This window comes from Bubalus kerabau, chromosome 8 (assembly GCF_029407905.1).
Source record: "Bubalus kerabau isolate K-KA32 ecotype Philippines breed swamp buffalo chromosome 8, PCC_UOA_SB_1v2, whole genome shotgun sequence".
NCBI lineage: Eukaryota > Metazoa > Chordata > Mammalia > Artiodactyla > Bovidae > Bubalus > Bubalus kerabau.
This window is the reverse complement of record NC_073631.1, coordinates 33,297,863-33,310,305: the sequence shown is the minus strand read 5'-3', so window position 1 is coordinate 33,310,305 and position 12,443 is coordinate 33,297,863. Positions and strand designations below refer to the sequence as shown.

General features: G+C 39.2%; 1 protein-coding gene across 11 annotated transcripts in view; it reads right to left on the bottom strand.

Moving 5' to 3' along the window:
• The window catches only part of DNAH11 (dynein axonemal heavy chain 11), a 367,742-nt gene that overhangs the window by 265,171 nt on the left and 90,128 nt on the right, over positions 1-12,443 (bottom strand). For all 11 annotated transcript variants that reach the window (XR_008717731.1, XR_008717733.1, XM_055589961.1 and 8 more), the window contains one exon: positions 824-973. Coding sequence is in view for 9 of the 11 variants with exons in the window: in XM_055589961.1 (XP_055445936.1) it covers positions 824-973 (150 nt within the window). In the remaining 2 variants the exon portion in view is untranslated. The remainder of the gene's footprint in view (positions 1-823; positions 974-12,443) is intronic.

The window sequence follows — 12,443 nt, the reverse complement described above, 5'->3', positions numbered from 1 at the left end:
GCAGGATTTTTCTGGTACAATATTAAAAAGCAACAGAGAAAACCCCTGTAGAAAAAGGAGTTGCTAAATTTCTGCAAAGGGCCCTTTAAAGAACCCCCTGCCTCAATCTAAACTGTTCTGTAATAGAGGCTACTCTCTCTGTTACTCTGTGGATTAATTTTTAAGTTATACAAGCATCACCATAAAAAGATGCAATTCCTCTAAATCATCTGAAAACACCAATAGCTCCTTCATAAATCATAACGAGCTGTTCTTAAAGATAACTGTTAAGAATATATTTGAGGTGTTTGTGAGAGAAGAGAACATGTTAACTGTCTGTGCATGCGGTAATTGATATACGTGACATTAGCTTTGCGGACTCAACCAAAGTTATTTATAAGCAGCCGTTTGCAACATCCGCCTTGGAATCCTGAGCCGGAGCCACTTTCTAATGTGCTTCACTGCAAGGCTCTGCTTCATCCTAATCCTTCCCTGAATGGTAAGCAGGGCTGAAAGCAATTCTCTCTGTAGGAGACTCAGTCACTGGGTGGCATTTGCTACTAATTCTGGGGTCTGCTCATTTAGTCCGTGGCAGTCCTTCCTGTCCAGCTCAACTGCTAGCATCTTCGAGCCCCTGCAGGCTGCTGAAGCCTGATGCACAGAGTAGGAAGCCTGGCAGAGGACTCCTTGGACACACCAGACACATGTAAACAGGAATCTCAAAGCACAAGACCAACCAGAGCCTGACAATTGACATGAATTAACAATTTCTGGTTCCATTCAACTTTTAAAAATGACACCCCTATCCTCCCCTAGCATACAGAATCTCATAATCAGCTCTTACATGGCCTATGCATTCACACGCAGCCGGGAATGGGACGTATTCCTTGTCTTTGCTATACATTCCAGCCGCCCTGTGCGCAGAGACATCCTGATCATCTTCAAACTGCAGATCTGCAATGCTGTCGAAGAGTTTGGAAAGGTGGCGCGTAACCTAAGACAAGATACGGGAAGAGAGAAGAGCACTTCTTACTGGAGGTGAATTCTGGGAATCTAGAGAGGTAGCTAAATGAATTCACAAAACTGTCCTTATATTGTCACAGAGTTGCCTTAAAATGCTTTTTTTCCCTTACAAATAAAAATCACTTCTTCAATTTCAGAGTTTGAAATGACCTTGGTGGAGAAGTAGCCAGGCACTTGGATCACATCATCAGGTGTTGGGAGGTGAATGCTTACCCGGGTAGGTCATGTGTTTTCTCCTTAAATGCTGGAGACTTACCAACTTCTCTGTCTGTACCATATTCCTACAGCAATCATTCTGCTGGAAATTTTGTGGTCAGGTTATTAAAATTCAGACATGGTATTTTACTTACACCATAAAAACCTTATTTAAAAAAGGTATTAAACTATTTGAAACAAAAATGTAAATTAGACCTTCTCCTTGGGTCAGGTCGTTTGCTACTGGGCATCTGCTTTGATACTGACACGAGTCCCATGGCGTATTTGTTACATAAGAAGGGTGAATGGGATTCTCCCATTTTCACTGACAAAGAAATTGAAAGTCAAGTATTAGGTGACTTCATCAAGTTGACATTGCTAAATACAAGGGGCAGTTAGATCTTAAACCTGCAAGTCCAGGCCACATTTACAAAGTTCAAATTCTTCTGGCCTCATAACCTTTTAGATCCTAAGTTGTGGGATTCCCAAAAGAATAATATAACACACTGAACCCTGCACAGGTCCAGACTACTTGAAATATAAAACAAACCAAGTTAAAAAACAAAGATCTGCATTTGTTCTGCTAGAGGTCAGTTCAGAGATGAAAGCCCAATTGGCCTCCATATAGAACATGAGAACCAGTAAGCCTTCTCCATCTGGTCGTATCAGAACAGACTGGGACCGGCCTCTCCCCCTAAAAGGGCTGGCGAGGAGGAAAGGAGAGGAATACATGTGTTCTGCAGGCTCTCAGTCAGGCAAGCCACTCTACCTCTTCTGGGGTAGACCGAATAAAGGGCAGCGTGAACCACAAGAAGTATCAGGAGTGCGAACAAGTATTCCCTCCTTATATGTGGCACAACTAAAAGCTGCAAAGGAGAACAGTTTGGTGAATCCTCAAAAAGTTAACATAGGGACTTCCCTGGTGGTCCAGTGTTTAAGCAGCTGTCTGCCAAAGCAGAGGACACGGATTCAATTTCTGGTCTAGGAAGATCCCACAGGCTGCAGAGCACCTGGACCCATGAGCCACAATGACTGAGCCCATGCTCCACAAGAGAAGCCACCGCAAGGAGCAGCCCATGTACGGCAACTAGAGAGCAAGCCCCACTTGCCTCCGCTAGAGAAAGCCCACATTCAGCAATGAAGTTCCAGCACAAAAATGAATACATAAAATTAGAAAAAGAATAAAGAAAAGGTTAACACAGTCTTGCCATAAGACTCAGAAATTTCATTACTAGGTATATACCCCAAACTACAGAAAACAAGTACTCAAAATACCTGTACAAAAATACTCATAGCAGTATTACTCACAAAAGGTGGAACTAACCCAGGTGTCCACTGACGGATGACAGACACACTGGGCATATCCATGCAATGGAATACTGCTCAGGCATCGAAAGGAATGAAGCGCTGGTGCATGCTACAACATGGATGAAGCTTGTTGAAAACGTCATGCTGTTAGGAGGCGGCCGGGAGGAGCAGGCAAGGGAATGTAGTGACTCCTTGATGGGTGTGGGGCTTTATATCAGGGTAATAAAATAATTTGGAACTAGGCAGAGGTAACAGATGCACAACACTGTGAATGTACAAAATGCCAATGAATCATACACTTAAAAATACCCAATTTCGTTTTGTCTCAATTTCATCTCAATAAAAATAATAAAAAATAAATAAAAACCAGAAGATGGTTTCAAGCCGCAGAACGTTTCCTAGCACATAGCATTACAGCCATCTCTGTAATGAGATTTTCTTGAAATACAGTGTAACCAGACTTGATAACTATCCCAACAGCAGCTCCTAGGAACAATGGCAACCTGCTTAAATTTCCCACATGACAAGACCACTGTCAATATTGGGAAGGAACTCAAGGGTGATTTAATCTCTGAAGCTTTTAGCCTTGACGTTTTTGCTGAATTCGCTGTTTTAGTATCGAAGAATATCACAACAAGGAATCTTCCCAGTTGAAAATAGATAAGTTTTCTGCGACTCTCACTTTCCGTGTAGACAGAGTGGTAGCCGATGATCATTGCTTGGATTATCACAGTTACCGCATCCCTGCACATAACCCAGAGGACATTTACACACAGTCTCTCCAATCATCTCACAGTTCGCTGTCACAGCTGAAGCGGCCAGCAAGTGCACAGATGTTTAATGGCTTCTACTGCATAATGGGCATAAATAATATTCAGGTGCAAAGCTGCAGGATAAATGAGACCTCAACCTTCAGACACCCTCACACATCACTGCTTTGGCCAGGAAAGCGTTTCACAAGAACTTCTAATCCTGCAGTCATTCAGTGGGTGACCAGGACATGCAAACCCCACAGCTTGCTGTTCTCCTGTGACTTATACCTGGCATGCTGGAAGTAGTTTCCTATTCTGCCCTCCACTTCGAGCTTCTGAGAGAACACAACCATTTTCTTAACTAACATGCATGCTGTTGCCCTCAAATTAGTTCCATTTATTTGTACTTGTTAACACAAAATTTAAATTCCTTTTGGCTAGTTGGGTCTTTGGAAAGATCTTTAATTTTACAATTAAAAAAAAAAAAACTGATGCCTCCCTGTTTTTACCTCACTAAGAAGAAACAGAATGGATATGAACATTTCAAGTCATGAAATTCAATAATTTGATCATATCTTGAACAGATTTCTAAAAGGTTAGTGACAAAAACTGAAATGTTTCACTGACTTAGAGTAAATCAGGTGCATCCACCCTTTGGGGTGTAGGTATTCAGGCAGGTCCTGCTTAGAACAGTAGTGCAGGATTGTAAGGACAACTGTACAACCTCCACAATCAATGGGTAAACATGCAATTGTGCTCTGGCCTTGAAAACTTGTTGTTAAAATATTAAAATCCCTCTCACTCTTGGTTACAGAAGTACAGGGAAATAAACTGTAAATAAATATTTAGTACACTAACTGAAAATACTAAAAAAGTAAAAATTGTTTGAGTTCTTTATAGGAAACTTATCAGGAGTAGTTCAAACAGCACTTGCCTCCTCCTCCTCATCTTATAACTTAAGATACCAAATAAGCATCTTTCCTCTGCATTTTGTAAGCTTCATGTTCCTTTGGAAGTCTGGATCAGCTGCCAACATTTCATCCTTTGAAGCCTTGTGTCCTGGTATTTCTAAGAGTTTCTTTAATGTGGATTTTCTTTTTTTTTGGTATCACCACCTTTGGGACATCTTCCTCCTTTTTATCTCAACCACTGTTTACATTTGTTTTGATAAATTCATTTTCACTATAGTCCTCTGGCTGCATATCTAGAAACTTTCAAAAGGTGATGTCATTTCTACATTCAGCTTTTTCATCCATAACTACATTTATGATTCAAATTTCACTTTAGCATTATCAATTTTTACTTCTTTGCTACACTTCCAACTTCATCACTAATTCTCTCTTTTGATGGTGTATTTTTTTTTTCTTTTTTTAATTATTATTTTTTTTACTTTACAATATTGTATTGGTTTTGCCATACATCAACATGCATCCGCCACGGGTGTACACGTGTTCCCCATCCTGACCCCTCCCCCCCACCTCCCTCCCCATACCATCCCTCTGGTGTATTTTTATAAAATATCAGGTGGGTTCTTCTCTGGGGACAAATTTGCAGCACACTATGTTCTCTGCTGACTACGTGAGAAGTGAACAGCAAATGTGTGATGGCCAACCACAGACAGACTTTGAAAAGTGTGACATTACTGACCATGTGTCAAGATGCACATCTGTCATTCACGTGGTGATTTTTGTGGACTGAGGAACCAGCAATTAAGTCTGTGCTTCTCAAGATCAGTCATAGTGAACACACCATAGTATGTGAAATGTGAACCATGTTATTGGGGGAAATGGAGTTATATAATCAATCCTTGATAACTGAAATTGATATTTTTAAGATTTCTGCACAAGGAGAACTGCCAAGAACTTTCATTTATCTGTCTGTAAATAAAGTAAAAAAAAAACTACTCATCTCAGTAATTTTATAATTTAAAATGAAAACTAATACAATGATCAGGTCAACAGTCTACTCTATGTTCACCTAGAGAACAAAGGGAAGAAAATGAAATTATGTAGCTTCTAATATGTGTCTATGCATAGTTTCCATGTATTGCTATGTACTAACTTCTCTGTATGGCTATCATACATTCTCAAAGCTTTCCCCATTGCTTTTTGCTTATATTTCATTGCATATTTGCCCATCTATGAAAGATGCTGCTGCTGATTAACAGAGGTAAAATAGACACAAAGTTCTAATGTCACTCCTGGCATGGTGAACACCTCAGAGTTCACACATACATAGTAATTAACTCATTTATTCATAATGATGGTAATACTCATGATAGTATTTGTGAGAAGTATATAACGTCCAAAATGTAAGCAGTCTTATCTATTGTGAATATTATCCTCTGGAACAAGAGAAAAATGAGTCTATTACTTTTACATGTACAAAAATTTAAGCCTGCCAAAATGTTGAATAGTTTGTTGGAGTGTTTTATATTTTTAATAATACTCAGTATACAGTACATGGACACATATCATTGTTTGAAGTCTAAATATGCAAAAAAACTTTTAGGAATAGGTTTAATCAGCTATAGCACTTTCATACAATGATAACTTCTATGGACATTAAACATCATGTTGTAGAAGAATATTTCAATTTTTATTAAATATAATGTTCTGACCTATACAAACACATAAAAAAAAAAACCACCATAATCACTCAAATATAGCATCAAGGAGTAAGCTAATAACATTCTGATCTTCTATATTTCTATATTTTTCAAACTTTCAGTAGTGAACATGCAATTATATAATTCAGAAAAACTATATTTGTTGTTGTTCAGTCGCTAAGTTATGTTCAACTCTTTGTGACTCCATGAATTGTAGCATTCCAGACTTCCCCATCCTTCATTATCTCCCAGAGTTTGCTCAACCTCGTGTCCACTGAGTCAGTGATGCCATCCAACCATCTCATTCTCTGTTGCACCCTTCTCCTCTTGTCCTCATTCTTTCCCAGCAAAGATTATATTAGTTTTTTTTTTAATAAATTTTGTAAACCATTATAGCTAATATTAGGTATCAGATATTACCTGGTTTGCTTTCACCAAAACTAAAATCATAGTATATATACTATTTTGCCATTTGATTTTGCATTTATTAATATAACTTGGATATAACTATATTATCAATGCTGATTCTGTATTTCTTCCTAAACATTTTTAGCATGTGTATATAAATGTATATAAGTGTGCTGACAACACAAACTGAGTTTTCAAATAACCTTTTAAAATATGTGTATACAGATAAAAGTGAAAAAAATCCTGTGTGTACAGCTTAATAAATTTTAGCAAAGTGAAAAAAACTCTTGTAAACACTGAGACAATTAAGAAACTGAATGTATCTGTACCCAAAAAACTCCTCATGGTCCATGTCAGTCACTAGTCCCTCCTCTCAAAAATGGACATTACATAATAAAGGCCATATACAACAAACTCACAGCTAACATCATTCTCAACAGTGAAAAGCTGAAAGCATCCCCTCTAAGATCAGGAATAATAGGTGTCTACTGCCATCACTTTTATTCCACATAGTTTTGCAAGTCCTAGCCATGGCAGTCAGAGAAGAAAAAAATAAACAAATAAAAGGAATCCAAATTGGAAAAGAAGTAAAACTGCCAGAAAACATGACACTCTACATAGAAAACCCTAACGATGCTATCAGAAAACTACTAGAATATATCACCGAATTCAGTAAAGGTGCAGGATACAAAATTAAGGGAATCCCGTGGTGGTCCAGTAGAGGGGACTCCCAGCTTTTACTACCAAGGGTATGGGTTCAAACCCTGGCAGGGGAACTAAAATCCTGCAAGCCAAATGGTGCAGCAAAAAAAAGAATTAATACACAGAAATCTCTTGTATTCCTATATATTAATAACAAAATATCAGAAAGAGAAATTAAGGTAACAATCCCTTTTTTATCACAACATCAAAAAGAATAAAATACCTATAAACAAACCTACCTAGAGGCAAAAGACCGCTACTATGAAAACTATATGACACTGAAGAAAGAAATCAAAGATGACACAAACAGATGGAAAGATATACCATGTTCTTGGATTGGAAGAATCAATGTTGTCAAAATGACTGTACTACCCATGGCAATCTACAGATTCAATGCAATCCCTATCAATTTACCAATGGTACTTTTCACAAAACTAGAACAACTTTTTGTTTTTAATTTGTATGGAAACACGTAAGACACAGAATAGCCAAAGCAATCCTGAGAAAGAAAAATGGAGCTGGGGGAAATAGGCCCTTGACTTCAGACTATACTGCAAAGCTACAGTAATCAGAACAGTACAGTGTTGGCACAAAAAGAGAAATGAAGAGCAATGGAACTGAATAGGAAGTTCAGAGATAAATCCATGCACCTACGGTCAACTAATCCATGACAAACGAGGCAAGAGTACATAATGGAGAAAAGACAGTCTCTTCAGTAAGTGGTGCTGCGAAAACTGTACAGTTGCATGTAGAAGAATGAAATTAGAACATTCTCTAACACCATACACAAAAGTAAACTTAAAATGGATCAAAGACGTAAATGTAAGGCTAATCACACTAGGACCACAGCCTTGTCTAACTCAATGAAACTAAGCCATGCCCGTGGGGCAACCCAAGATGGGCGGGTCATGGTGGAGAGATCTGACAGAATGTGGTCCGCTGGAGAAGGGAATGGCAAACCACCTCAGTATTCTTGCCTTGAGAACTCCATGAACAGTATGAAAAGGCAAAATGATAGGATACTGAAAGAGAAACTCCCCAGGTCAATAGGTGCCCAATATGCTACTGGAGAACTCCGGGAGTTGGTGATGGACAGGGATGCCTGGCGTGCTGCGATTCATGGGGTCGCAAAGAGTCGGACACGACTGAGCGACTGATCTGATCTGATCTGATAAAACTCTTAGAGGAAAACATAGGCAGAACACTCCCCGACATAAATTGCAGCAATATCTTTTTGGATCTACCCCCTAGAGTAATAAAAATAAAAACAAAAATAAACAAATGAGACCTAATTAAACTTAAAGACTTTTGCACAGTAAAGGAAACCATCAACGCAACAAAAAGAGAACCCACAGAACGGGAGAAAATGTTGGCCAACAACGTAACCCACCAGGGATTAATCTCCAAAATATACACAGCTCATGCAGCTCTATGTTCAAAAAATAATCAAAAAAGGTCAGAAGATCTAAATAGACATTTTTCCAATGAAGATACATGTTCAAAAAGCATATGAAAAGGTGCTCAGTATCGCTAATTATTAGAGAAATGCAAATCAAAACTATAATGAGCTATCACTTTATACCAGTCAAAATGGCCATCATCAAAAATTCTACAAACAATAAATGCTGGAGAGGGTATAGAGAAAATGGAACCTTCCTACACTGTTGGTAGGAATGTAAGCTGGTATGACCACTATGAAGAGCTACAGTATGGAGATACAGTTAAAAAAAAAAGAAAAAAACTAAACAGAGAATTACAGTACAACTCTTCAACCCCACTCCTGGGCACATACCCTGAGAAAAACATAATTCAAATAGATACATGCACCCCCAGTGTTCATTGCAACACTATTTACAACAGTCAAGACATGGAAGCAACCTAAATGTCCATCAACAGATAAAGGGATAAAGAAGATGCAGTACATATATACAACACAATATTAAGCAGCCATAAAAAGAAATGAAATTGGGTCATTTGTAGCACTGTGGATGTTCCTAAAGTGTCATACAGAGTGAAGTCAGAAAGAAAATCAAATATCATATATTAAGGTATGTATGTAGAATCTAGAAAAATGGTGCAGATGAACCTATTTGCAGGACAGGAATAGAGACACAGACACGAAGAATGGACATGTGGATGCAGGTGGGAAAGGGGAGGGTGGGGTGAACTGGCAGATTAAAACTGACATACATACACCACCATAGTCACACAGTGGCAACCTGAGAGCCCAGCTCAGGTCTCTGTGATGACCTAGGTGGGCGGGACAGGGGAGGGGTGGGAGAAAAGTCTAAGACGGAGGGAATATATGTACAATGTATAGCTGATTCACTTCACTGTACAGTAGAAACGAATGCAACTTGTAAAGCAATTACACTCCATTTGTATAAAAAAGCTACCGTTTTAGAGCCAGAAACCCTGCCCGCTGAATTTAAGTTGGGGCTGAACAACCTGACAGCAAACAAAGGCCAGGATCAGGCGTTTTAATTCCACAGCAAAGCCGAAGACTTTAGCAGTGGGATCCCGAATTTATAAGGCAGTTTTTATCTTGTTACATTAAGCGGTATTTTAATCCTGCATTCTAATAACCCTGATTTTGTGTAACTTATCAACTGGCTGTGGAAGGAATTCCAATAAAAGAGCTCCAACAGAATTCTAAGCAGTGGCAACATATTAGTAAAATGAAAAAAAAAATACATATGTTGTTACATAACCTGTAGTTAACCATATGGTAACCATTTTGCAAGTATGATCAAGGACAATCCCTACTGGATATATAATTTATGATTTTATTTATAAACTGATTGTCTATTTTCTTGTCACACACATAAATGCCTAAGTCATTTGAGTACCAGGCCACCTTTATACAAAGGCATCCATTTGAAATGTGACACAGTCCTAAGTAACACTGGCAATCCACTTCAGTATCCTTGCCTGGGAAACCCCATGGACAGAGGAGCCTGGTGGGCTACAGTCCATGGGATCACAAAGAGTTGGACATGACTGAAGTGACTAAGCATGCGTGCATGCATACAAGTGGAGCTATTCTCACTGGCAATTTCTATAATAAACTACACTTAGACAAACAGCTTCCATAGGTAATGGCAAGGTAGTCAAAACCATGACCATCTTCTGTGCTCGTTTTCTTTTCCCGCCTCTTCCTTTATTCCATCCTCAGCCCCAACCTAAACTCAAGGACAACCGCCTCCCTCCACTGCAGGTACCTACGAGCCCTCCAACCTTCTACTCCCTATAGAAAAGTTGGAATCGTTTTTATCTCAGCTAAAACTCATTCACTCTTACATGTGGCTAACTACTTGCATCTTCAACCTTTTTACTCTTGATTGTCTAAGACATACTAGTTTATTTTATGTTATTTTTGGCTGTGTCACATGGCTTGGGGGATCTTAGTTCCCTAACCACAGATCAAACCCGTGCTCCCTGCAGTGGAAGCGTGGAGCCCTAACCACTGGACTGCCAGCAAAGTCCCTCTCTTTACTGTCTCAGGAGGACTAAGCCTTGTCAAGAAGGCTGTGACTCACCATTAGTGACTGTTGAGCTGCATCACCCTGACTCCTGAGATTCAGATCCTGAGGCACCTTCACTCTATCGCAGAAATAACCAAATGGAAGCATTATCCAGAAATATACTGTGCTTGTGAGGATGCGGGGTTTTAGACATTTGCCCCTTTAAGATCCAGAAGTCCTTTTTATTACCTAATACTAAGCCCATTTCTCACAAGCACCTGTGCAAGTGCCAATATTGACAGACTATTAAGGGTATCAGTTGAGTGCCATCTGCCTCATACTGCAATTTGGGGACTTCTCAAAAGACAAGTTGGCAGATTTCTTCTTACATAGATTTGGTCTTATGCCATGAAGGATATTTTTGATGCAAACATTCAACATTTCTGAGTATGTACATTTCCTGATCTTGTCATTTAGAAAATTGTGGCCTCAACTGCCATAGCAGTGGCTTTCTGGTAGTCACATTAAAACAGGTAAAAAGAAACAGGCAAAATTAATTCTAATGTGCTTTATTTGACCTAGTATATCCAAAGTATTGTCACTTCAATATATAATTAATATAAGAGGTACTAATGAGATATTTTACATTCTTCAAGTCTTTTAAACCAGGTGCATATTTTGCATTTATAGCTTATCTCAGTTTGGATTCTTCATCAGACATACTTGATCTGTCTCTGTGTTTCATAAGATACGCAGTTGAGAAAGTAGATTCACACTCAAGTTGTTTCAAATTTATGTTTTCCAATAACTGAATCAAAGATCAATTCTAACACATTGTAGTTAAACATTCAGTTTCTCAGTTGTCACATTTCAAGTGCCCATTAGCCACATGTGGTCCATGGCTGCCTCTGTCATGCAACACAAATGAGGCTGATCACATAGAAAGTGTGTCTTTCTATAGTATAGCTCCAACATGGGGAAGTTTTCACTCATCATCACATAGAAGATGAAGGAAGAGAAAACATGCCAACTCTTCCAGGACAGAAAGATCTTTCAGGTCGTAAGGAACCAGTGGCTAAAAACTGGTTGTCTGCTATTTTTAGACACTGTATTACAACCTGGGAGGGCACCCCAGGGCAACTGATGTTACCCAGGCTGACTTTAACCACTATACTTGCTTTACTTGAAAAATACAAAAGGATGTTTTTCTAAGCAGGAGAAGAATCACAAAATGTTAATACTGAATCACGTGCAACTGCATAATTACTACTCCATGTCCATTAATCCTGCAAGGACACCTCTAAGTTCGTGTTTCCACAAGCAACCACCAGAAATTTCTGACCACTTAAGTTACATGGCACAGCCCTAACCTCAGTCCTTGAGATAGTCTATGAGACTGGGAAGTCAGGATGAATTATAGGAGAAAATCTTTAAAACTTGACCTTAACCAAACTTACTGAGAGCTAAAAACCACTGAAGGCATTTTAGATGCACTGACGTTGTCACTCTGACATTCCAACTGAAGTACCTTAAATTGGGCATTTCTGCTTACAAAATGCAGGATGTAGTAATATCAGCCCTCCCCGACCTGATGTGTTCAGGCTGATCAAATTCCACATCAACTGCAGAAACCCTCCCTCAGACCAACACTCTTAAATTGAGTGTAGTGGGTGGAGGAGGGGAACCTGAAGAATTCAAGTCATTCACAAGATGTCAACATGAGTCATCTGCCCACAAAGGGCCATTGCATTGTTATCCTGTAAGTGGCCGTTGCCACGTTATGTCTGTCACACTACAGGGAGCACATTCAGGATGTTAGCACAAAAGGCAGAGATGGACAAGCTGTGTCTGGTGGCCTGAAACTGATTCTGATAATGAAAGAGTGCAGCAAGGCTAGGCCCTTTGGCATAACAGCCATAAGCATTAACTCTTCCACGGTAAGTGACCAAGAGTTGAAGATCACACCTTGACTTTGCAGAAACACTGTAGGGAAAGAAGCTGACT